General features: G+C 47.4%; 1 protein-coding gene across 5 annotated transcripts in view; it reads right to left on the reverse strand.

The window, feature by feature from the left end:
- Positions 1 to 26530, reverse strand: part of MYO7B (myosin VIIB) — a 98742-nt gene that overhangs the window by 58284 nt on the left and 13928 nt on the right. For all 5 annotated transcript variants that reach the window (XR_008500976.2, XM_054477148.1, XM_054477149.2 and 2 more), the window contains exons 2-7: positions 16421 to 16461; positions 11873 to 11986; positions 10753 to 10905; positions 9323 to 9507; positions 6224 to 6345; positions 2100 to 2242 (exon numbers count right to left, since the gene is read on the reverse strand). Coding sequence is in view for 4 of the 5 variants with exons in the window: in XM_054477148.1 (XP_054333123.1) it covers positions 2100 to 2242; positions 6224 to 6345; positions 9323 to 9507; positions 10753 to 10905; positions 11873 to 11986; positions 16421 to 16438 (735 nt within the window). In the remaining variant the exon portion in view is untranslated. The remainder of the gene's footprint in view (positions 1 to 2099; positions 2243 to 6223; positions 6346 to 9322; positions 9508 to 10752; positions 10906 to 11872; positions 11987 to 16420; positions 16462 to 26530) is intronic.

Here is a 26530-nt window from a genome sequence, read left to right on the forward strand (position 1 = left end):
AAGCTAGAGTGCAGTGGTGCAATCTCGGCTCACTGCAGCCTCGAAGTCCTGGATTCAAGCCATCCTCCCACCTCAGCCTACCAAGTAGCTAAGATCACAGGCACACACCACCACGCCCAGCTAAGTTTTGTATTTTTTGTAGAGATGGGGTTTTGCCATGTTGCCTAGGGTGCCTTCTGTATTTTTTAAAACACTATTTATAAATGCATTCTCATAAAAATCAAACAATCTAAAGCATACACAGTAGTGTTAAAAGATGGGAGTTTCAGTTGGGCTGTAATCCCAGCAGTTTTGGGAGGCTGAGGTGGGAAGATTACTTGAGCTCAGGAATTTGAGAGCAGCCTGGGCAATATAGTGAGACCTCATCTCTACAAAAAATAAGAAAATTAGCTGGATATGGTGGCAAACACCTCTAGTCTCAGCTACTCAAAAGGCTGAGGTGGGAGGACCAAAAACAAAAAAATGAGAGCTCCTTTCCACCCTGCCTTCCCCTTCCTTAAATCCCCTCCTCCCCGCCCCAGAACCTAGACATTTTTGAAAAAACATTTACTTATAGTATATCTATAAATAGTTCCCTCTTTTCTTTTCTTTTTTTTTATACACAAAACATATTTATGGTTCTGCAACTTCCTTTTTTTTCACCTAAACATATCTCTTGGTGATCCTTCACATTGACATGGACAGACTGCCTCCTCTGTAGTATAGATATGCCATAATTTTTAAATCTCTCTCTTTGCTTGGGCAGGCCTTATTTGTCACCTGCTTTAGAAGTTTCCTGCCCATTTCAGGGTATCATTTTGGGTGACAAGTTCTATGAACTCTGCAACCACTATATCAAGAAATAGGAGCTTCTAGACAGGGCAGAGAGACTCTGCTATGTGCTGGCTCTGTAACCCTGGACAAGAGGCCGAACTTAACTGGACTCAGTTTTCTCATCTGTACAACAGGGATAAAGAGACCTACCTCTCATGGTTGTGAAGGTCAAATAAGATAAAACAGGAAAAGTATAGCACCAGGTTGGGGGGTCACTAAATGTGACCTTCCTTCTCAGCTTGCCTCAGTGCCAAGGCATCTGTCCCTCTCACATAGCCACAGCCCCTCTGTTGGTGGCGTTCTCCCCTCTGGACCCCTTCTGTGTGTGTGCGTTCATTTGCACACATGCATGTGTTAGGTGTTATGCCATCATACGAGAGCACCCCCTCACACACACACACAGGTGCATTAATTCTGCTGTTGTGGGTGCCACGTGTTGGGATCCCTACCATTTGGGACTGGCTACATGATCACCCAGTGCAAAAGGAAGCCATGGGCCCTCTTGCTAAAAAGCTAGTAAGAATTTCAAGGTGGCAATAGCAGAGCATGAAACCAAGCATGGGGCCCCCTGAGCACAGGGCCTGGTATAACAACACAGGCCACATGCCGCTGTACTTCCTGGCCATGTGGTATTTGGGATACTGTCATCTGTGTCTTTCTGCCATGTCCCCTAACACACCTGAAGATATGGCCCACCCAACTAGCCTAGTCTCAGAATTAATTCTAGTAGAGATGAGGAATGGTAGGCACCAAAGAAAGAAGAAATTTATGTGAATGGAAAATTCAAAATGGAGAAAAGTCTTTTTTGAGACAGAGTTTCGCTCTGTTGCCCAGGCTGGAGTGCAGTGGTGCAATCTCAGCTCACTGCAACCTCTGCCTCCTAGGCTCAAGCAATTCTCATGCCTCAGCCTCCCAAGTAGCTGGGATTACAGGTGTGTGCCACTGCCTAGCTAATTTTTTTTTTCATATTTTTTGTAGAGGCAGGGTTTTGCCATGTTGGCCAGGCTGATCTCGAACTCCTGGCCTCAAGTAACCCACCTGCCTTGGCCTCCCATAAGTGCTGGGATTAGAGGCGTGCGCCACCAAGCCCTGCTAAAAATGGAAAAATGTCTATCATTTGCTGTCCTGGAATACTGGGGAAGGGCCCTCATTATCCAGTGAGGCCTGTGGGTTCTGGGAGGGCCCCTGGGGAAGAGGGGAGGAGAGGTGAGAGTGGTGAAAGGGGGCCCCTCTTGGAAACCTCCCCAATTCCCTCAACTTCCGACCTGGGTGGGTGGAGGCCTCACCTGCCGGCAGACCCGGGACTTCTCCAGGAGAAACTGCTCGATGCGCGCGCCCTCGATCACCCCGCTGGGGTTAAAATAGATGTCAATGTACTTCCCAAAGCGGCTTGAGTTGTCGTTGCGGATAGTCTTGGCATTTCCAAAGGCTGAAGGTAAGCAGGCGATGCCCATGATTGGAGCAGAGAGGAGAAAATGTAATTTGAGTGGGATCATGTAAGAGGGCTTCTCAGAGGAGGTGGCCAAGCCTCGAATTGAAGAATGGGCACGGCTGCACCAGACAGTGATGGAAGCCAAGGGCCCGCTAAGAGGAAGACAAAAATGCAGGGAAAACCTCGGAGGTCAGAAAAAGCATGGAGTGTGCTTGCAGACGCAGAAATCTTGTCAGAGTGTGGGATGCAGGAGGAAAGCAGTGGAAGGTAGACAGAACTAGTTAGTAGGTAGGGCCAGGTGGCACAGAGCCTTAAATGCCAGGCTCAGAACTTGGGCAATCATTCTGCAGTAATAAGGGAAGCAGTAAAGCTTCTGAGAGAGTGTGGGAGCAGATTCACAGCTTAGAAAGATGGCTCAGGCTGCAGGGCTGAGGCTGATATGGAGAGGCCAAGCTGGCATGGAGAGTGGCAACAGCGTGTCCAGGCCAGGGCACACGGAAGTGGTCAGTCTTTTTTGTAAAACTGTTTCTGCAAGCTTTTCTGATGTGATCCACAGTAAGAAAGATATTTTGCATTATATCCTAGTATATACACGTCCACCTGCACACACAAAGTTGGAACAAAATCCTAGTATATACACATGTCCACCTGCACACACAAAGTTGGAACAAAATACTCAGTACTAGTTATTATGAAGAGTAATGTGCTGGGGTGTTTCTATTCTATGATATTTGATTTGTTCTAGAAGACTGATTTTATGGCCCATTAATGGTTAGAATACAGTTTCAGAATACCAGCATCAAGCATAGTCCCATGAAACAAAGGAAAAGGGTTCCTTGGGGAAGTAGGTTTAGGAAACACGGCACCCTGTCTCTCTCTTGAGGAATCCCAATGCACGGCAGAGCCTCTGAGAAGTGCCACAGTTATGAAACCTGTTTAACTTATTGAACCCAGTGTGGCCACCATGGGGGTGACTGGTTGGGTGTCTCTTCAAGAAAGAATCTGATGCAGGCAGTTTTTTTTGTTTGTTTGTTTGTTTGTTTTGTACTAACTGACAGGCTGATCTTAAAATGTACTATATATGGAAAGGTAAATGACCTAGAATAGCCAAGTTTGAAAAAGAATAACAAAATTGGAGGGCACATGCTATCTGATTGCACCACTTCCTACAGAAATCAAGACAGTGTAGCACTGGTGAAAGAATAGACAGAGAGGGGAATTGAAGATAATAGAGAATCCAGAAACAGCCCCATACATGGATGGTCAATTGATTTTAGACAGGGGTGCAAAGGTAAGTCGATAGAGAAAAGATAGTCTTTTTGACAAATAAGACTGGAACAGTAGAGTGTCGACATGCAAAACAAAAAAAGAGAGAAGGAGAAAAAGAAAGGAAGGAAGGAGAAAAGATGAGAAAGAAACAAGGAAGGAAAGAGAGAAAAGTCTTTTTTTTTTTTTTTTTTTGAGACAGTCTCACTCTGTCGCCCAGGCTGGAGTGCAGTGGTACGATCTCGGCTCACTGCAAACTTTGCCTCCTGGGTTCAAGTGATTCTCCTGCTGCAGCATCCCGAGTAGATGGGATTATAGGCGCATGCCACCAGGCTCAACTAACTTTTGTATTTTTAGCAGAGACGGGGTTTCCCCATGTTGACCAGGCTGGTCTTGAACTCCTGACCTCAAGGGATCTGACTGTCTTGGCCTCCCAAAGTTCTGGGATTACTGGCATAAGCCATCACGCCCAGCTAAAAGTCTTTTTTTCTATGCTGTGTACCTTGCACCATAGAAAAATATCGGATCACAAATGTAAATCATAAACTGGATCATCAACCTAAATATAAGACCTAAAACTACAAAACATATAGGAAAGACATAGAAGAAAATCTCTGGGTTAGGCAAAGATTTCTTAGATACAACACTAAAAAACATGACCCATAAAATAAAAAAAGGAAACATTGAACTTCATCAAAATTTAAAATTTCTGCCCTGCAAAAGACCCTGTCTAGAGAATGAAAAGACAAGCCACAAACTCAGACACAATATAAGATGTAACACCTATCTTATAAAGGACTTGTATCCAGAACACATAACGAACTCTTAAAACTCACTAGTGGCCAGGCACAGTGGCTCACGCCTGTAATCCCAGCACTTTGGGAGGCTGAGGCGGGTGGATCACCTGAGGTCAGGAGTTTGAGACCAGCCTGACTAACATGGAGAAACCCTGTCTCTACTAAAAATACAAAATTAACTGGGCGTGGTGGCGCATGCCTATAATTCCAGCTACTCAGGAGGCAGAGGCAGGAGAATCGCTTGAACCTGGCAGGCGGAGGTTGCAGTGAGCTGAGATCGTGCCATTGTGCTCCAGCCTGGGCAACAAGAGCGAAACTCCATCTCAAAAAAATAAAAAACAAACAAACAAAAAACAAACAAGCAAAAAAAAAAAACCAAAAAACTCACCAGTAAGGAAACAGACCAATTAAAGAATATTAAAGAATAGGCAAAAGATCTGAACCGACACTTCACCAGAGAAGATATACAGAGGGGAGGTAAGCATGCGGAAAGATGCTAACATCCTTAGTCGTCAGGACCACAGGAGTTACAAGCACGCTCCACACATATCAGAAGGCAGACCATGTCCTTCACCGTGCCAGGTGCTGGTGGGGACACAGGACAACCAGAATGTTCCTGCTCTGCTGGTGGGAAAGCAAAATGCTGCGACCACTTTGGAAAACATTTTGGAAGTTTCTGACAAAGTAAAATGGCTCACTTGCCTTTTGAGCCAACAATTTCACTCCTGCATATTTATCCAAGGGAAAGACCTATGTGCACACAAAAACTTGTATGTGAATGTTTATAGAGGTTTTACTCCTAGTAGCTAAAAACGATAAACAACCCAGATGTCCTAAACGGGTGGAGAAGCTGTGGTACCTTCACGCAATGGAATTCTACTCAGCATTAAAAAGGAATGAATCACTGATGAAGGCAGCAACAAGGAAGAATCCCAAATAGCCAAGGTAACTAGACACAAAAGGCTACAAACCCTGTGATTTTACTTCTATAACGTTCTGGAAAAGACAAAACTGTGACGCGGGGCGGGGGAAAGACAAATCAGTAGTTGCCAGGGGAGGGGTTGGAAAGACGGGGTGACTACGAAGGGGCGTGAGGGAAGATTTGGGGGGTAATGGGAACACTCTATTCCATGATGATGATGGGAGCCATAGGCCTGTATGAGTTTGTCAAAACTCACGAAACTGTACATGAACAAGGTGAATATTTACTATATGTAAAGCAAACTTCAGTTGTAAAGAAATGAGAGAGACTGTGCTGTCCAGCAGCTGACAGCCTTGGGGCCGGGGCCACAGGCTTCTGGGCAGCCCCGACTAGACTAAGGCCGGGGTCACCGGGGCCGAAGGCAGGAGCTTTCTAAGGACCAGTTTGCTCCAGAGCCCCCTGCTGGGTTGGCCAAGACTTAGATCTGGATCACAGCATGAGCCTCTCCCGACCCAAGCTGCTTCCTCTCCTTTTCCCATTCCTAAGCGTCTGAGCAGCATCCAAGTTTGAAGGCTCATCCTGCCCACTCCTGCTTCCTCCCACCTTGCCTTCCGCAGGTTTACCCCTCGATAAACCTCTTGCGGTCCTCACTCTGGCCCAGCAACTGCTTTCCAGTTCAGTTCCAGCAACTGAACACACACATCTAGCATTTCCCAAATTGATTTGATCTTGGATGCCTTTTTAAAAAGAATACTCCTTACAATCCCGTGGAAAACACACCTGGTGAAAGTTTATTAAGTCCTCAGTCTTTCCCTGTTGTGCTGCCTGGCCCCCTATCCCTTACCATGCACCCCACCTTTGTGTTTTGTGTCCCAAGGGTCTGGAGGAGTTGCTGAAGGTTTGTGGCCTATCCTGTCCCTCCCCATGATCCCACCTGGTAGGAAGGCTCCAGTGGGGCTGGGGGAGAAGGGTGGGTCCCAGAGTGATGCTTACCCTCCAGGATGGGGTTGGCTTCCAGGACCTGCTGCTCAATCCACGAATGCTGGCCACTGACGGTGGCCAGGAACTGCAGGATGAGCTTGGTGGTCTCCGTCTTGCCAGCCCCAGACTCGCCGCTGCAAAAAGGGTGTACAGGGACATGAGGCCACAAAACAACTATTTTTTTCAACACCTCTCAACTCTCCTGCAAACCCCAGTCCTGGTTTCTGAGCCAGTCTGACAGGGATGGCCTCTCCCCTGCAGAAATCCCACTGCATTGAAGCCCTGAAGTCCCCTGCGGGTCTCAGGCTGCCTGTGTTGTACACGTTATTGTGTTTGTCTTTTCTTCTCTGCTTGGCTGCAAGCTCCTTGGCACACTCAGATCTGATTCATTCCAGGGTCAGCACCACAGTGCCCAGGACATACAGAAGGCTGAGTGAGATGACTCAGTGTCTTCCTAATGAAAGGGTGGCCCACAGGACAGCAGCAGGCTGGGAATGCAGATGCCCAGGTCACACAGGCTCTGTTGATCGGAATCTGCATTTTCACAGGATCCACAGAGGATTCCTACACTTTAGAGTTTGCAAAACAGACTCCCACAGTCCCATTATCTAGCTTCAACTCCCGGCCAATTTTGTTTCCCCTCCTGTACTATTTTAAAGCAAATCTCAGATATTGCTTCAACTGAAAATATTACCTTTTTTTTTTTTTTTTGTTTGAGACAGAGTCTCACTCTGTCGCCCAGGCTGGAGTACAGTGGCGTGATTTCGGCTCACTACAACCTCCACCTCCTGGGTTCAAGGGATTCTCATGCCTCAGCCTCCCGAGTAGCTGGGATTACTGGTGCCTGCCACCACGCCCAGGTAATTTTTATATTTTTAGTAGAGATAAGGTTTACCATGTTGACCGGGCTGGTCTCAAACTCCTGACCTCAGATGATCTGCCCGCCTTGGCCTCCCAAAGTGCTGGGATTACAGGCATAAGCCACCGTGCTTGGCCTGAAAATATTGTCTTTTTTTTTTTTTTTTTTTTTTTGAGACAGAGTCTCCCTGTTGTTGGCCTGGGCTGGAGTGCAATGGCACGATCTCAGCTCACTGCAACCTCCGCCCCCTCCAGTTCCAGCAATTCTCCTGCGTCAGCCTCCCGAGTAGCTGAGATTACAGGCGCTGGCCACCAAGCCCGGCTAATTTTTATATTTTTAGTAGAGACGGGGTTTCACCATGTTGGCCAGGCTGGTCTTGAACTCCTGACCTCAGGTGATCCACCTGCCTCAGCCTCCCAAAGTGCTGGGATTGCAGGCGTGAGCTACCACACCCGGCCAAAATATTACCTTTTTTAAAAGTTATGATCAAAATACCCACAATCACTATGCCAGCAAAGCAGAGTGAGATCAACAAACCTCCAGTGATAGCTGTGGACTCCCCTGAGTGCCTGTCAAGCACCAGGCGTTTTTATAAACATGAGCTCATCAAATAACCTGCCGTTGTAGAGACAGGGGCTTAAGGGGACTTGCCCACAGCCCTGGGGGAGGAAAGGGCAGGAGGAGAACGCAATTTGACTCAAAGTGACAAGTGACGTTCTGCTCACTACAAGGAACCAAAATCAGGGGGCTCTTTCCTCTCCTTGTTCACACTCGGCCAGCCCTGCCAACCTCCAAGGTGGAGCCACACTGTAAGCTCCCTGGCCAGCCAGCCTGCAGCCCAGCTCTGCTGAGAGGCCTCTTGCCCTGCCTCTGGGGGCAGGTTGGGAGTTCCAGCTTTCTCCCAGGCACCTGTCTGCTGTCTTCTCCAGAGCCCTGGGTTTGAATTCCCCACTTCACTGCTGTGTACCATTGGAACAGGATCTCAACCACTTTGATTGTAGGTCTCTCCAGCAGTAACATGGGACCATATCATGGGAATAAGAGCATCTCCTTCGGAGGGTTGCTGAGGACATGAAATGTGATCACCTGCGCCTTAGGACTTCATTCTGGTCTCTGTTCAACATCCCTCCTCAGAGAGGCCATGCCTGGCCTGCCCCCTATCTAATGCAGAAGCCGACATCACCCTTCCCTCTCCCCTGCTGTGTTTTTCTTCAAAGCTGTTAGGACCTGCATAAAAACGCACTGAATTGTTGCCTGTCTGTCTCCGCTTCTAGAATATAAGCTCCCTGAGGAAGGGATTCTGGTCCCTTTTGTTAGCTGCTGCCTCACCATGCTAGGACAGTGGGGGGCACACAGTTGGGGCATGACAAAACCTCAAATGATTGAATGAATGAAGGAATGAATGAATGAATGAATCCCCCAGGTGGATCATGTCGTCCATGCCGTGGACTGAGTTGGGGTGCATGGGGCTGAGGACACCAAAGTCCTCTGCTAGGATCCAGTGTTCCTGGAACAACGGGTGCAGACTCCCCTGAGGGGTGGCTTCCATCCCCGTGGCCAGCCTGCCACACCCTCACCTCCAAGTTCTCAGGGTCTGTGGTCACTGGTAGAGAGGCCAGGCCAGGCAGGGAGTCTCTGAAGCAGTCAGGACCTGGACTGGAGGGGACACTTTCCTTCTGGTCCCCTGGTGACCTGAGAGCTGTCCCCTGGAGCTGCTTCTCCTCTGTCCTCACCTGAGGCCTGCCCTGAGTTTTTTTTTTGAGTGGGCCCTCACCTGTTCAACTCCTGCATCTTCAAGTGCCTAACCTGGGTCCCATATCTTTTTCTTTTCTTATTTTTACAGAGACAGGGTCTTGCTATGTTGTCCAGGCTGGTCTCAAACTCCTGGCCTCAAGCAATCCTCCTCTCTTGACCTCCCAAGTCACTGGGATTATAGGCATGAGCTACTATGCCTGACTTCTGGGGCGCATTTCTAAAGGAACTCAGCCCAACTTCCTTCCTTGACTCAGTAAACCTTTATTAAAGGCTGGTCAGCCCAATCCCTGGTGACACGATGAAAGCCTAGGTTCTGAAGGAAGGAAGCTTTGGAGGAACTGCTCGGGCTGCAGGGTAGCTGGGGCCGCTGTGTGCTGTGGAGAAGGGTGCGTGCCGTGGAGTAGGGAGAGCTCCCACCTCGCCTGACCTTGCAGGCATGTTGGTGGGGAGCAGTTCAGGGAGATGCCTGGAGGCGGTGCCTGACCCCTCTGCCTCACCTGATGATGCAGCACTGGTCCCTCTTGTTCCTCTTCACGTTGAAGTAGCAGTTGTTGGCGATGGCAAAGACATGCGGGGGCAGCTCGCCCATATGGCGGCTGTAGTAGAGCTGTACGTGCTCCAGGGTGTAGAGCGGCAGCACCTGGAACGGGTTCACGGCCACCAGGATGGAGCCTGTGTACGTCTGGGAAGGAAGCAGGTGGTCAGTGCCCTCTGCCTCTGGCAGAGATACTCGGCCCTGGCCTTGGCCTTGGCCCTGCCCTCAGGGGGTTATCAGGGCCGCTGACTTTGGTGGGGAAGTAGAATCTGATTCTGGGCCAGGGAGATAAGACATTCAGCTGCGCAGATCCCTCCTCTGGGAAGATGGGATGTCCACCAGGAAGGTGAGCTCCCAGGGGACATATTTCCAAGAAGATCAAATGTTAACTGTTTGGTACCCTGCCTGGTACTTAGAAGGGGCTTGATAAAAACGGATGAAGTATGAAATGGGTTTTCACCTGCATCCCGCAGGGGCTTTCATATAGGCTGGTCAACAACTGGCCCTCACGGACCCCAACCCCAAATTCTGTGTGCCCCTGGGACCTCCGCCCTGGATCAGCTGCCCATCTGGAGCCCCCACCCGGCCCCACTGCCCCTCAGGGGGTGGGCCAGGCAGAGCCTGCACAATAAGCCACATGACCATGGTGTCCATGGTTTTCACTTCAGGAAAGGAGAGGACGCGCCCTCTGGCTTCAGGCTGTGCCACCAGATGAGGAGTGCAGGCACAAGCCCTTTGGAAGCACAAGCTGCCTTCCTCTGAGCAGCCCAGAAGGGCCGGTCAGAACCAAGCTAGCCACCCCTCCAGGCCAGAGAGGCCCAGGCAGGCAGTGGCTTCTGCAGGCCACACCTACTTAGGCTGAGCTGGTGTTGGTTTTGGAATACCACCTCCCTGGAAAAATCTGCTTTGGAACCAGGATGAGAGCTTCAGGCTGGGGTGAACCTCCATCTAGGCCAGGTTTGTGCGGAGGGCCCACATCCATCCCCATGGCCCCCTCATCTGGTGAATCAGGACCTTGGGATCTGGGCTGTCACGGGCCTCACTCTTGGGAGGCCAGGGGCTTTCTGTCTAGTGACTGTCTCTACAACATGTCTGGGAAGGAGAGGGCAGAGGACGATGGCCACGTGATGGCCATCTGCAGCCCTCACTGAGCACAGTCTGTGCCAGGCACTGTGCTGTCACTCTACGCATTGGCTTCCTCCCCTCCAGGGTGGGATCACCCTGCTTGTGTGGGACTGGGCAGCAGAGATTGGGAAAAGTTAGGCAACTCGCCCACCTCCGTCAGTGAGGGCATGGGGGGCAGTGCCCCCCGTGCATCATTTTCTTCTCCCTGTCCAGGAGGTTGGCACCTGTGAGGGGCTCCCCTGTGGACACAGGGCTGAGGAGACTCACATAGATCTTGTGCTGCTGGTAGCGGATCAGGAGGTTGTGCACCATGCCCGCCTCGTTCAGGTCCCCCAGGCGGATCATGTCATCCACGCCCTGGACTGAGTTGGGGTGCATGGGACTGAGGACACCAAAGTCCTCTGCTCGGATCCAGTGTTCCTGGAACAATGGGTGCAGACTGCCCTGAGGGGTGGCCTCCATCCCCGTGGCCAGCCTGCCACACCCTCCCCTCCAAGTTCTCAGCAGCAAGGTGACCTTCCGGGTCATGGATCAGCTGACCTGGGGCGGTGGCCAGCCTCCGGCCAGGGTCAGTCTATGACAAGGGTCAAGGGACTCCTGTGGCAGGATCCAGTCCATCTATGGCTGGGTCAGCATGGGTCTAGGGCCCAGGGTTAGGGCGTAGCTGGGGCTAGGGCTAAATTTCAGACCAGGGACAAAGGAGCTTGTAGCCAGAAGTTAGGTTTAGGGTCAGGTTGCAGCTGGGAGCCTTGCAGGTTGTTGGAATAAGACGGTGCAAGTAAAAACTTTTTTTAAAAACTACAGCGTCACGCAAATAGAAGATATTGTTATTATTTTACTGACTTCCATCATCTGGATCTCACAGGCCACAGTCTAGAAACTTCTCCTTGGAGGCTAAGCCTGCGGCACCCAGCTGAGCAGACAGGACAATCTGAGGAGCTAAGTGACCAGCTGGACACTCCATTGTAAGCCCTTCCCCGCTCACCACCTAGCTGGCCCTGACCCCCCTGGTGGACGAGCTGGTCACCCCCGGGCCACTCCAGGTTGCTGGCCTCTCACTTGTGCGTTTTGCCCTGTCCTGCCCCTCCACACACCTTCCTCACCCACCTTTCCCCCTTGCCCGTTTTATTTTGCAAACTGGCTTTCTGCCCCTCTGGCCCTTCCAGATCCCCTTTCCCACTTCTCACTTCCTTCTTGAAACGTTCCCCAGGACACACAGGCCATGTTCTCCATGGCAAGACTCCACCGTGATCTGTCCTGCCACCCAGGTCCCCACTTGGCCTTGGAGCCCCTGGTGTTGGGGAGAGGCTCCACAGGGTGGGGAGGGCTCCGGGGCCCTGGATGTGAGGGCAGGGCAGGGCCCAGAGGAAAGCCCCAGAACACTGACCTTGCCCTCGTCATCTTCAACCAAGACCTTGCCTGGCTTTGTCTCTTTGATGATGCTCCCGATGGCCACGCCGGTCTTGTGGGTGGAGGGAGGCTCCAGCCACACGTGGTCACCCTGGAGGGCAGACAGAAGACAGTGGTGTGATTCTCGCTCTCTCTTCCCTTCCCTGCTGGGTACTTACCTCTCTTCGGGGCTATGCCTTCCAGCCCAGAGCTCCCAAGGTGGCTGGAGCTTGTCTCTCCTTTCCTCTCCTCCCCTCTCCCCCCTTCCTCTCCCATCTCTCTTTCTTCCTCTCTCTCCTAGCCCAGGTTTCCTTTGAGCATGTGTCACCTACCCTGCTCACTGGGCAGGTACCAAGCGCCTGTACAGCTTCTCTCCATGTCTTTGTCTTGTCTGGGACAATAAGCTGACAAGAACAGGAGCTCCAGTCTCACCACAGCACCTCTCATAATGAAAAAGAAACTTGGCTACTATTTAGGAAGGTGGCGTGGCTGAGTGGTTAAAAGAGAAAGTGCTTCTCAAGCTTGATGACGGTAGCAAGAGTTTCATCCTCTCAGAAATCACCCACAAGCAATAGGAGGATGAGAAACAGAAACAAACACTAGAAGACGCAGGAGGAAGCTGAAAAGGTGGCCCCAGCTGTAGATTCCAGAAAGAGAGGGCAAAGTTCACTTCTCCAAAGCAGGAGCCCATCCTGGCGTGCAAAAGCAGCATGTCTTGCTGCAGCAGCAGGAGCAAGGGCACAAGGTGGCAGTCGGAGCTTGCCTGGCCTGTCTGGGTTCTAGGAAACAGATCATATTTGCAGGTCTGCCATATTTGCAGGAAGCAGTCTCTCTGTGGGGTGGGAAAAGAGAATCCTTGCCCTGTGAAAATCTCTGCAGTACACAGATCTATTGGGTGGAAGAAGTAATGACTAAAAACTCACATGTGAGATTTCTGCTAGCCTGCACTGCGGCATTGACCCCACACAAACCTCCTTCTAATCCGAGAAAGCTCACCCCATCTGAAGAGAAGTAATCCAAAAGGAACCAGCACAGGTCTGTGTTAGGAGATACTGAAACCCAAGAGGAGGAAAGGAACAAATAACACTCAGCAAAAGAGAAACAACTGCCACAGAGCAGTAGGAAGTTGTGACCAAGTATTTCACCATAATTTACAAAAACTGACCAAAGATTAGGTCAGAGGCAAAAGAGTCCAGGAATTAGACTCAGGACAACTAAGAAAAAGGATGAGACATGAGTTGGCAGAGCCGAATGAAAAAATTGAGGAAATGAAAGAAATGCAGACCAGAATGAAAGCAAAATTGGAAACAGCGGGAGAACATACCCTGATTATAAAAACATGGAAGAATCATAAAAGGTAGGAAGGAGAAAAGTGAGCAAAATGATATAGAATTTGTTAAAAAATTAGAATTAGGGGCTGGGTGTGGTGGTTCACACCTGTAGTCCCAGCACTTTGGGAGGCCAAGACAGGCCAGGAGTTTGAGACCAGCCTGGCCAACATGGAGAAATCCTGCCTCTACTAAAAAAATACAAAAATTGGCTGGGTGCGGTGGCTCACACCTGTAATCCTAGCACTTTGGGAGGCCGAGGTGGGCGGATCACGAGGTCAGGAGTTCAAGACCAGCCTGGCCAACATAGTGAAACCCCCTCTCTACCAAAAATACAAAAATTAGCCGGGTGTGGTGGCACGCACCTGTAGTCCCAGCTACATGGGAGGCTGGTGCAGGAGAATTGCTTGAACCCAGGAGGCGGAGGTTGCAGTGACCGAGATCATGCCACTGCACACCAGCACGGGCAACAGTACAAGACTCCGTCTCAAAAAAAAAAAAAAAAAAGCCCACAAAAATTAGCTGGGCATGGTGGTGGGCGCCCGTAATCCCAACTAATCAGGAGGCTGATGCCGGATAATTGCTTGAATCTGGGAGATGGAGGTTGCCGTGCACTGTGATCGCGCCACTGCACTCCAGCCTTGCTGACAGAGACTCTGGCAAAAAAGAATACATAAATAAAAAATAAAATAAAATAAAATTAGAATTAGGAAGAAGAAGGTCGCTATAGAAGATGGGCAAAAATATAAATACACCTCATTATATGGACTGAATTGTGTCCCTCCACAATTCATATAGTGAAGCCCCAATTCCTGACATGAGCATATTTGCAAATAAGGCCTTCAAGGAGGTAATTAAGGTTAAATAAGGTCCTAAGGGTGTGGTCCTAATCCAACAGGACTGGTGTCTATAAAAAAGGAAGAGGCACCAGAGTGAGATGCACACACGCTCTCTCTCTCTCTCTCCCTGTCTCTCTCTCTCTTTTTCTCTCTCCCTCTCCTCACCCCCCAGCAGAGAACAAAGGCTATGTGAAGACAAAATGAGAAGACAGCCATCTGCAAGCCAGGAAGAGAGGCGTCACCAGACACCAACCCTAAAGGCACCTTGGCCTTGGACTTCCAGCTTCCAGGACTGTGAGAACATAAATGTCTGTGGTTTAGGCCACCCAGTCTGTGATACCTTGTTATGGCAGTCCAAGCCCGGATGAAGTCAGACAGCCCGGCTGGGTTCTAATCTCTACTCTATATTCCAGGAGTTATACAGCCTTGGGAAAGTCACTTAACTGCTCTGAACCTTAACTTCCTTATCTGTTGAAAGGGCCCGCTTCACAGGGCTGCTGTGAAGATGGAATGCCCTACGGCAGGGAGCCCGCATAGTGTCCAGCACAGAGGGCACCACAGAGGGCTCAGCAACCACATGGGCCCTCTGAAAGACTTATTCATTAAAAAGATGACCACTCTACACTTTGGGAGGCCAACGTGGGTGGGCAGATCACCTGAGGTCAGGAGTTCGAGACAAGCCTGGCCAACGTGGTGAAAGCCTGTCTCTACTAAAAATACAAAAATTAACTGGGCATGGTGGTGGGTGCCTGTAGTCCCAGCTACTCAGGAGGCTGAGACGGGAGGATTGCTTGAACCTGGGAGGCCGAGGTTGCAGTGAGCCGAGATTGCGCACTCCAGCCTGGGTGACAGAGTGAGACTCTGTCTAAAAAAAAAAAAAAAAAAATTACTCTCCTCTCAAAGACTTACAATCTCTGAAGACAGAGCAGGCCTGCAACTGTAATTGTGAGTAATAGGGCCCCAAGAGGTGTTTTTCTAAACTCTGCTTGCAGTTAGTCACATTCCCAGAGGGACATTTGGCGTTGATGCATCCTGTGGCATATTCCTTTGTTAAATGTTTGGCTTTGTCTTAAAACCACATCATGCTCCAAAGTGGAGCCACGCTCTCATGTTTGCAACTTAGTTACCAGAAGCGCTCACAACCTGACCTTTTAGACCATGTGTGTCCTCTCTCCAGCCTAAAACAGCCTAAGCTGTATTCTGTAACTGAAAACAAGAAGCCAATCTTGGCTGTCCATTCTGTGAGTCAGATGCTACCAGGCTTAGTGGCAGCACCAGGGGCTCCTGTGTAGTGAAGGTCCGCCTTTCGGCAGTGTGCTCCAGCAGCCAGGAACGATGTCCTATGTGGCTTTGCACTCAGGAGAAGAACATTCGGGGCATTTTCTTATCAAAAAGCACTTTGCAGCACTGTCCTGCTCTCCTGGACTCTGTGGGGCATGGGGCAAGGGTGGAAATGTGAAGAGCAGGGAAGGATGCACAGGCTGGTTTGGGGCCTCTGCTCTCTGGGCTCACCAGCCTCTGTGCTCTCCACCCTGCACGCCTCGCCGCCAGGCTTCTCAAGGCCAGTCCCTGCCTCCCAGGGCAGGGCAGTTCCCCAGGGTCGGTTGATTCGACAGTAAATGCAAAACTCCTCTGCTTTCTTCCTATGGAGGAGCCATCTCTTGGCCTCTGGAACACAGGAATATTTGCTGAGTGAAGGGAACACGGTGCAGAGTCCAAAGGGGTGATTCAGACCTGGGTTTCAGTCCTACCCATGCCCACAGTTCCCCAGTTCCCTGTTTTCTCTGGGGGAGCTCCCTGCAACTGCCGCAATGAGACAACTGGGAAATCCCTTTGTTGGCTGGGCAAGGTGGCTCACACCCAGCACTTTGGGAGGCCAAGGCTAGTGAATTGCTTAGAGCTCAGGAGTTCGAGACCAGCCTGGGCAACATGGCAAAACCCCGTCCCTACAAAAAATACAAAAATTAGCTGGGTGTGGTGGCATGCACCTGTGGTCCCAGCTACTCAGGAGGCTGAGGTCGCCATGAGCTGAGATCGTGCCACTGCACTCCAGCCTGGGTGACAGAGTGAGACCCTGTCTGAAAAAAAAAAAAAAGAAAGAAAAGAAAAGAAATCCCTTTGTCAAGACAAAGGGACATGTTAAGCCCTGCATGAAACTGAGTGATAACTATATATAACTATACATGTATTGCCGAGGCCAGTGGCTGGCCAAACTTGTTTTCTTTAGATGCTAGAATCTGTCGTGTTTCCTAAACTCCCCTGTCTCTGGTATTTTCCTGTAGGGTTTCATTGCCTTTCCTCTCTTTCCCTGGGAGCGATTCAACTTGGCCTTCAGTAACTTACACCAATAACCCCTAGATCAAATCGTGCAATTCTTACCAGCCTGAACCCCGACATCCTGAGTCAGCAGTTCCACACGCCTGTATGGAGAGAGAAAGCAGAATGTCAGCTCCATGCACAGTCCCGATAGGAGCCCTTGGAGCACAGGAGCTGGGCTTGTTCACCAACACTTCCCTAAGTGCCCGGCATGGGACCTGGCTCAAAAACAATGCTGAATAAATGGATGAATGAGTCACAGTCCTAGCCCAAGTGCAAGAGATGTTCTCAGCTTCTTCATCCTACACCACCTTTATTGAAGATGTATTTCATACTCAGTCCTGGGCTTGATACAGGGAGTAGGTGGTTCCCTGTCATCCAGAAGCCCCAATTTTAACTGGTCAGATATCCATGAAAACCAGTCATCATCACACATCCTGGGAAGTGCTCAGGTAAGCAGCCACTGGAGCTATAGACACAACTTTAAAACTCACAGCACTGCAGAATGTGCGTGTTCCCTCACTTTAGACATGGGACTCAGTGCAGGAAATGCCACTCAGTTAATTAGTAGCACAGCTGGGAATCAAACCTGGATCTGCCTCCTTTCAAACCTGTCCTTAGCACCTGGTGGTTCTAGAGGGAGCAGGCAGCCAGGCCCAAGTAGGCAGCCAGGCCCAAGTAGGCAGCCAGGCCCAGGAGGAGGAGGACGGGGGAGGAGCCCACTTGCCCCATCCAAAGGAGGAAACCCCGAGTTATCCTGACTGAGGGTTGGCATCTTCCTCTCCCTGCGCTGAGCAGTGCAAGGTGGGTAACAGGTCTATTGCTAAGCTCTTTAGCGGTGACTTGTGGGATTTTGGTGCACGCATCACCAGAGAAATATACACTGAACCCAATTTGTAGTCTTTCATTCCTCACCCCCTTCCCTCCCTTTCCCCGAGTCCCCAAAGTCCATTGTATCATTCTTGCACCTTTGCATCCTCATAGCTTTGCTCCCACTTATAAGTGAGAACATATGATGTTTGGTTTTCCATTCCTGAGTTACTTCACTTAGAATAATAGTCTCCAATCCCATCCAGGTTGCTGTGAATGCCATTAATTCATTCCTTTTTATGGCTAAGTAGTATTCTATCATGCATATGTATATCATATATATATGTCTATATCTCTCTATATATGATATATAGATATCACAATTTCTTTATCCACTTGTTCACTGATAGGCATTTGAGCTGGTGCCACATTTTTGCAATTGTGAATCATGCTGCTATAAACATGTGCGTGCAAGTATCTTTTTCAAATAATGAGTTCTTTTCCCCCGTAGTGGGATCGCTGCATCAAATGGTAGTTCTACTTTTAGTTCTTTAAGGAATCTCCACACTGTTTTCCATAGTGGCTGTACTAGTTTACATTCCCACCAGCAGTGCAGAAGCATTCCCTTTTCACTGCATCCATGCCAACATCTTTTATTTTTTGATTTTTTAATTATGGCCATTCTTGCAGGAGTAAGGTGGTATCGCATTGCAGTTTTGATTTGTATTTCCCTGATCATTAGTGATGTTGAGCATTTTTTCATGTTTGTTGGCCATTTGTATATCTTCTTTTGAGAATTGTCTATTCATAACCTTAGCCCACTTTTTGATGGGATTGTTTGTTTGTTTTTTTCTTACTAATTTGTTTGAGTTCCTTGTAGATTCTGGATATTAGTCCTTTGTCAGATGCATAGTTTGTGAAGATTTTCTCCCACTCTGTGGGTTGTCTGTTTGCTCTGCTGACTGTTCATTTTGCTGTGCAAAAGCTCTTTAGTTTAATTAAGTCCCACCTATTTATCTTTGTATTTGTTGCATTTGTTTTTTGGGTTCTTGGTCATGAAATCTTTGCCTAAGCCAATGTCTAGAAGGGATTTTCTGATGTTATAGTCTAGAATTTTTATAGTTTTAGGTCTTAGATTTAAGTCCTTTATCCATCTTGAGTTGATTTTTATATAAGGTGAGAGATGAGGATTCAGTTTCACTCTTCTACATGTGGTTTTTCAATTATCCCAGTACCATTTGTTGAATAGGGTGTTATTTCCCCACTTTACGTTTTTGTTTGCTTTGTTGAAGATCAGTTGGCTGTAAGCAATTGGGTTTATTACTCGGTTCTCTATTTTGTTCCACTGGTCTATATGCCTATTTTTATACCAGTACCACAAAACGGGGAGAGTACTACATCAGGGGAACACCCTGTGGGACAAAAGAATCTGAATAGCAGCCTTGAGTTCCAGAACTTCCCTCTGACATAGCCTACCCAAATGAGAAAGAACCAGAAAAACAATTCCGGTAATATGACAAAATGAGGTTTTTTTAACACTCCCAAAAAATCACACTAGCTCACCAGCAATGGGTCCAAACCAAGAAGAAATCCCTGACTTACTTGAAAAAGAATTCAGAAGGTCAATTATTAAGCTAATCAAGGAGGCACCAGAGAAAGGTGAAGTCCAATTTAAGAAAATCAAAAAAATGATACAAGAAATGAGGGGAGAAATCTTCAGTGAAACAGACAGCATAAATAAAAAACAATTGCAACTTCAGGAAACAAGGGACACACTTAGAGAAATGCAAAATGTCTGGAAAGTCTCAGCAATAGAATCAAACAAGCAGAAGAAAGAACTTCAGAGTATGAAGACAAGCTCTGAATTAACCCAATTCAGAATTAACTCAATTCAACAAAGACAAAGAAAAAAGATTTTTAAAAAATGAACAAAGCCTCCAAGAAGTTTGGGATTATGTAAAACAACCAAACCTAAGAATAATTTGCATTCCTGAGTAAGATGAGAAATCTAAAAGTTTGGAACACATTTTTTGGGGAAGAATCAAGGAAAACCTCCCTGGCCTTGCTAGAGACCTAGATATCCAAATACAAGAAGCCCAGACATCCAAATACAAGAAAGAACACCTGGAAAATTCATCACATAAAGATCATCGCCTAGGCACATTGTCATCAGGTTATCTAAAGTCAAGACAAAGGAAAGAATCTTAAGAGCTATGAGGCAAAAGCACCAGGTAACCTATAAAGGAAAACCTATCAGATTAATAGCAGATTTCTCAGTAGAAACACTACAAGCTAGAAGAGATTGGGACCCTATCTTCAGCCTCCTTAAACAAAGCAATTATCAGCCAAGAATTTTGTATCCAGCAAAGCTAAGATTCATAAATGAAAGAAAGATACAGTCTTTTTCAGACAGACAAATGCTGAGAGAATTTGCCACTACCAAGCCAGCACTACAAGAACTGCTAAAAGGAGCTCTAAATCTTGAAACAAATCCTAGAGACACATCAAAACAGAACCTCTTTAAAGCATGAATCTCATAGGACCTACAAAACAAAAATACAATTAAAAGGTATACAGGCAACAAATAGCATAATGAATGGAATAATACCTCAAATTTCAATACCAATGTTGAATGTAAATGGCCTAAATGTGCCACTTAAAAGATACAGAATGGCAGAATGGATAAGAATTCACCAACCAAGCATCTGCTGCCTTCAAGAAAATCAGCTAACACATAAGGACTCACATAAACTTAAAGGGGTGGAAAAAGACATTCTATGCAAATGGACACCAAACGTGAGCAGGAGTAGCTATTCTTATATCAGACAAAACAAGCTTTAAAGCAACAGCAGTTAAAAAAGACAAAGAAGGATATTATATAATCATGAAAGGCCTTGTCCAACAGGAAAATATCACAATCCTAAATATATATGCACCTAACACTGGAGCTCCCCAATTTATAAAACAATTACTACTAGACCTAAGAAATGAGATAGAGAGCAACACAATTAATAGTGGGGGACTTCAATACTCCACTGACATCACTAGGCAGATCCTCAAGACAGAAGTCAACAAAAAAACAATGGATTTAAACTATACCCTGGAACAAATGGACTTAACAGATATTTGCAGAACATTCTACCCAACAACCACAGAATGTACATTCTATTCCTCAGTGCATGGAACTTTCTCCAAGATAGACCATACAATAAGCCACAAAACAAGTCTCAATAAATTTTAAAAAATTGAAATTATATCAAGTACTCTCTCAGACCACAGTGGAATAAACCTGGAAGTCAGCTCCAAAAGGAACCTCCAAAACCATGCAAATACATGGAAATGAAATAACTTGCTCCTGAATGATCATTGGTCAACAATGAAATCAAGATGGAAATTTAAAAATTCTTCAAACCGAATGATAATAGTGACACAACCTATCAAAACCTCTGGGATACAGCAAAGGCAATGCTAAGAGGAAAGTTTATAACCTTAAATGCCTACATCAAAAAATCTGAAAGAGCACAAATAGGCAATCTAAGGTCACGTCTCAAGGAACTAGAGAAACAAGAACAAACCAAATCCAAACCCAGCAGAAGAAAGGAAATAACCAAGATCAGAGCAGAACTAAATGAAATTGGAACAACAACAACAACAACAAAAACCCACAAAAGATAAATGAAACAAAAAGCTGGTTTTTTGAAAAGATAAATAAAATTGATAGACCATTAACAAGATTAACCAAGAAGAGAGAAGATCAAAATAAGAACAATTATATGGCTGGGCTCAGTGGCTCACGCCTGTAATCCCAGCACTTTGGGAGGCCAAGGCGAGTGGGTCACGAGGTCAGGAGTTCAAGACCAGCCTGGCCAAGATGGTGAAACTCCATCTCTACCAAAAATACAAAAAATTAGCCAGGCATGATGGTGGGCACCTGTAATCCCAGCTACTTGGGAGGCTGAAGCAGAGAATTGCTTGAACTTGGGAGGCAGAGGTTGCAGTGAGCTGAGATCGTGCCACTGCGCTCCAGCCTGGGCAACAAGAGTGAAACTCCATCTCAAAAAAAAAAATCAATTAGAAATGAAACAGGAGGTATTACAACTGGCACCACAGAAAGACAAAAGATCATTCAAAGCTACTTGAACACCTTTACATGCATAAACTAGAAAGCCTAGAGGAAATGGATAAATTCCTGGAAAAATACACCCTCCTAATTTAAATCAGGAAAAATTAGAAACCCTGAACAGACCAATAACAAGCAGCGAGATTGACATGGTAATAAAACAATTACCAGCAACAACAAAAAAGTCCAGAACCAGACAGATTCACAGCTGAATTCTACCTGACATTCAAAAAAGAAAACCAATCCTATCGATACTATTCCACAACTTAGAGAAAGAGGGAATCCTCCCTAACTTATTCTATGAAGCTAGTATCACCCTAATACCAAAACCAGAAAAGAACATAACCAAAAAAGAAAACTACAGACTAATATCCTTAATGAACATAGATGCAAAAATCATTAACAAAATACTAGCTAACTGAATCCAACAGCATCTCAAAAAGATAATCCACCATGATCAAGTGGATTCACCTGGTTTTATACCAGGGACGCAGGAATGGTTTAACATACGCAAGTCAATAAATGTGATATGGCCGGGAGCAGTGGCTCATGCCTGTAATCCCAGCACTTTGGGAGGCCGAGGCAGGTGGATCACCTGAGGCCGGGAACTTGAGACCAGCCTGACCAACATGGAGAAACCCTGTCTCTACTAAAAATACAAAATTAGCTGGGCGTGGTGGTGCACACCTGTAATCCCAGTTACTCAGGAGGCTGAGGCAGGAGAATCGCTTGAACCCAGGAGGTGGAGGAGGCAGTGAGCTGAGATTGCGTCATTGCACTCCAGCCTGGGCAACAAGAGTGAAACTCCATCTCAAAATAAATAAATAAATAAAAATAATAAATAAATAAATGTGATACACCACATAAATAGAATTAAAAACAAAAGTTACATGATCATCTCAATAGATGCAGAAAAGGCATTTGACAAAATCCGGCATCCGTTTATGATTAAAACCCTTAGCAAAATTGGCATACAAGGGACATACCTCAATGTAATAAAAGCCACCTATGACAAACCCACAGCCAACATAATACTGAATGGAGAAAAGTTGAAAGCATTCCCTTTGAGAATGGGAACAAGACAAGGATTCCCACTCTCTTCAGCATAGTACTGGAAGCCCTAGCCAGAGCAATCAGACAGGAGAAAGAAATAACAGGCATACGAATCGGTAAAGAGGAAGTCGAACCGTCGCTGTTTGCTGATGATATGACTGTATATCTAGAAAACCCTGAAGATTCCTCCAAAAAGCTCCTAGAACTGATAAATGAATTCAACAAAGTTTTGGGATACAAAATTAACGTACACAAATCAGTAGCTCTGCTATACACCAAGTGACCAAGCTGAGAATCAAATCAAGAACTCAACTTCTTTTACAATAGCTGCAAAAAAATAAAATAAAATACTTAGGTGTATACTAACCAAGGAAGTGAAAGGCCTCTGCAAGGAAAACTGTAAAACATTGCTGAGAGAAATCATAGACAACACAAACAAACAGAAACACATCCCGTGCTCATGGATGGGTAGAATCGACGTTGTGAAAATGACCATACTACCAAAAGCAATTTACAAATTCAAGGCAATTCCCATTAAAATACCACCATCATTCTTTTCAGAACTAGAAAAAACAATCCTAAAATTCATATGGAACCAAAAAAGAGCCCACATAGCCAAAGCAAGACTAAACAAAAAGAACAAATCTGGAGGCATCACATTACCTGAATTCAAACTATCCTATAAGGCCATAGCCATCAGTCAATACTTGTCCAACGAAAGAGCGGATGAAGCCCTTGGAGAGGATGTGACTTTGACAACGGCTTTGACGGATGAGTGAGGGTGCACAGTGGCGGAGGAAGCTCTGAGAAGAAATGCTGCTGTCCCTATTTTAGAGGTGAGAAAACTGAGGCTGAGAAATGCTGAGACTTTGCAGAGGCTATGCAGTTAGTAAGAAAAGAAGGGGAATTTTCTCCGCAGCTCCAAAATCCCTCCTGTTTGCCCCACATCCTCTGCTTTGGGAAAGTTTAAGAACCTGTATAAAAATGCAGAGAACACCTGTTATATAACTGAATCCTGGCTCCCAGACAGCTCTTTCAGAGGGTGGCAGGTAGGAAAAGACACAGGGGGAATTGCCCTGCCTCTGGCTACCTGTTGTTGCTTCCAGATTCTGGATTCTCCACCCCATGTGGAAGTTTGAGGCCCACCTGCGGTCTTGAGCTGGCTGGTCTTTAGCCCTCCTCCCTGCTGCAGCATCTGACCTCCAGGCATGCCCCATCATTCCTCTCCAGACTCCAGGATCTGCCCCACAGGAGCCCCCATGTTGGTCCTGCCATTCCCCGCATGGCCTGTCACATACCATAGACGTCCACTCCTTTGACCCCCAGCCCAAGGGACCCCCACTCCTTGGCTTGCCTGGTCTTCCCACAGCCCAGAACTGCTCCACTTCAGAAGCTGTGGCCTCCACCTCCCTTCCCCACCATGCCCTTCCCTGGCCCCAGCTGGCTCCCGTGAGCAACTGGTTCTCATTCCATCATGACACCTGGGTCCTTCCATGTCTCCTCTGTCTACCAACCCACCTCCTGGCTTCATTTCCATCCCCAACTAGCCTGGAAACGGCCTCAAATCTTTTTGGAATGAAAGTGGTCAGATCAACACTTGTGAATGGAATACAAAAATAAAATACATATTGAAACACCCTCACTGTACCCCATACATATGTACAATGATTATGAGTCAATTAAAAATAATAATTAAAAGCCCAAAGAAAATACAAGAAGCACACTTTTTTTTCCAAATGCCAACTTGAACCAGAAGGAAGTATGCATGACGTGGGCCCCTGTGGTCCGTCGCCCTCCTGCGAATACTGTGATTTCCCTTGAACTGATTCCTGATCTCTCCTTGGAAAGTCCCAGCCTTGGAGCTGAGTAGGGCTGGGGATGCATTCCACCCCCTTACAGACACGGGCAGGGTGGTCTCATGGCCTGCACCTCCACTAGGCCTTCAGCAGTGTACAGGGATCCTTCTTCAGGCCCTGGTCAGCTGTTTCTGCCAAAATCCCTATTTCAAAGCTCCTTTCCCCCACTCACTCTGCAGAACACCTTGACCTCTTTCACTGAAACAAGAGAGAAAACACACTCAGCTTACAACGCTGCCCCTCCCTGTCTCCTCCGGACTTCTGCAGACTTAGATGACTGCCCAGGGGCAGGGAACCCTGACAGCCCACACGAATCCTTCCAGCCCTGCCTTCTCTGGCCTCTGCTTTAGGGCCCTCGCCTTATCAATTACTGTAGTGGTTTAATGTATGTCCCCAAATTCTTTGACACATCTCCCTTCAAAAGATAGAGACTAATTCACCCCACCTCGAGTGTGGACTTAGTGATTTGCTTTTGTCAAATAGAATAAGGTAGAAGGAATGGAATAGAGCCTCTGAGGCTAGTTTACAAAGTCTTTGTGGCTTCCTGCTTGCTCTCTCTCTAAGATCACTTGGCCTGGGGAGCCTGGAGGTTGTGAGGATGCTCAAACAGCCCTAAGGAGAGGCCCGTGTTGTGAGAACTGAGGGCCCCAGTTAACAGCTGTGTGACCTTGGAAGGGACCCTCCAGCTCCAGTTGTGGCTTCAGATCACCATAGCTCAGCCAACATTCTGACGACAACTTTATAGTCAACAACAGATTAGGATGCAGACATGCAGAGGGAAGACCGTGTGAAGAGGTGACAAGAGGACAGATGGCTGTGCCCACATCTGCAAGCCAAGGAGAGATGCCTGGGAGAACCCAACCCTGCTGACACCCTGATATTGTATTTCCAGCCCCCAGAACAGTGGAGAATATAATTTTCCATTGTTTAAGCCCCACCCCCACCCTATCCTCAGTCTGTGGTATTTGGTTATGGCAACCCAAGCAACTACTACAAACCCTATGAGGGTCCCTGGGCTGGAACCACCCAGATAAGCTGCTCTTAGATTTCTGACCCCCAAAACCTGTGTGAGATAATAAATACTTGTTATTCTAAGCTGTTAAAGTTTGGGATAACTTGTTATGCAGCAATGAGTGACTAGTACATTATCCTCCCCTCACATCTTCATCCTCTCCCACTCTCCTGGTCCTTTACCCTTTGAATAGTGATAAGCTCAGGTCTTGTTTATCTTAAAACGCATTTTCTTGGCCTCCCCGTCCCCATCCAGCTTTCATGTCCTCCTCCTCGTTGGGTTTGCCCCACAGCCAAGTTGCCTGAAACAGCCACCCCATAACACTGCCTCCACCTTCTCACCTCTCATGCTACATCCTGACCATCTCACTTTGCTCCTACAAGGCTGCACTTTCCTGACTTTCCCTCTGCCTCTGGGGCACCACTAAATCTCCTCCCAGAGCTTTTTTTGGGGGGGGACAGAGTCTCACTCTGTTGCCCAGGCTACAGTGCAATTGCGTGATCCCAGCCCACTGCAACTCTGTCTCCTGGGTTCAAGGGATCCTCAGCCTCCTGAATAGCTGGGACTATGGGCATGCTCCACCATGCCTGACTAATTTTTGTATTTTTAGTAGAGATGGGGTTTCTCCATGTTGGCCAGGCTGGTCTGGAACTCCTGGCCTCAAGTGATCTGCCCACCCCGTCCTCCTAAAGTGCTGGGATTACAGGCATGAGCCACCGCGCCTGGCCCTTTCACTCACCTTGACCTCTTGGTGTCCAAGGGAGTGGCTGGTGATTTTTGTCTGCCCAGTATGCCTTCCTCCTATATCCTTATGGGGAACATCTCCCCTAGTTCAAATCATGTTGCTGATGAGAAGCTCGTGAATCCTGGGATCCCGAGCAGCCATGTGGTTCAAGCCAGAGCCAATCACAGCTTTTTCTGGGATGTTCTGAGTGGGAGCTGAGGGTTGGTTTTCTTCTCTAATGCCAAAATAATGAAATCCAATGCCGAAAGTACCAGGAGCTATGGTCCTAGCTTCTTAAAAATAGCTGATTTGAAAGAACAGAATTGGCAGATGTGGAGGGAAGGAGACAAAACACAGAAATCCTGTCTCTGCCTTTTTGCAGTTTGATTATTTGGGGTAAGCCATTTGGATTCGATTGTTGGAACCAAATAATTCCCACTGATCTGCCAGCCCTTGTTCTATTCTCTTTCAGCCTGCACACTCCCCTTATGTGTGCCCACTCTCTCAGGGCCACCAGGATCATAGCCCTGCTGAGTCCCAAATTAGCGTCTCTGACTCTCATCTCTACCCTGATCTCCAGACCTGCCAAGGCCCCTTT

Source organism: Pongo pygmaeus, chromosome 11 (assembly GCF_028885625.2).
Source record: "Pongo pygmaeus isolate AG05252 chromosome 11, NHGRI_mPonPyg2-v2.0_pri, whole genome shotgun sequence".
Lineage (NCBI taxonomy): Eukaryota > Metazoa > Chordata > Mammalia > Primates > Hominidae > Pongo > Pongo pygmaeus.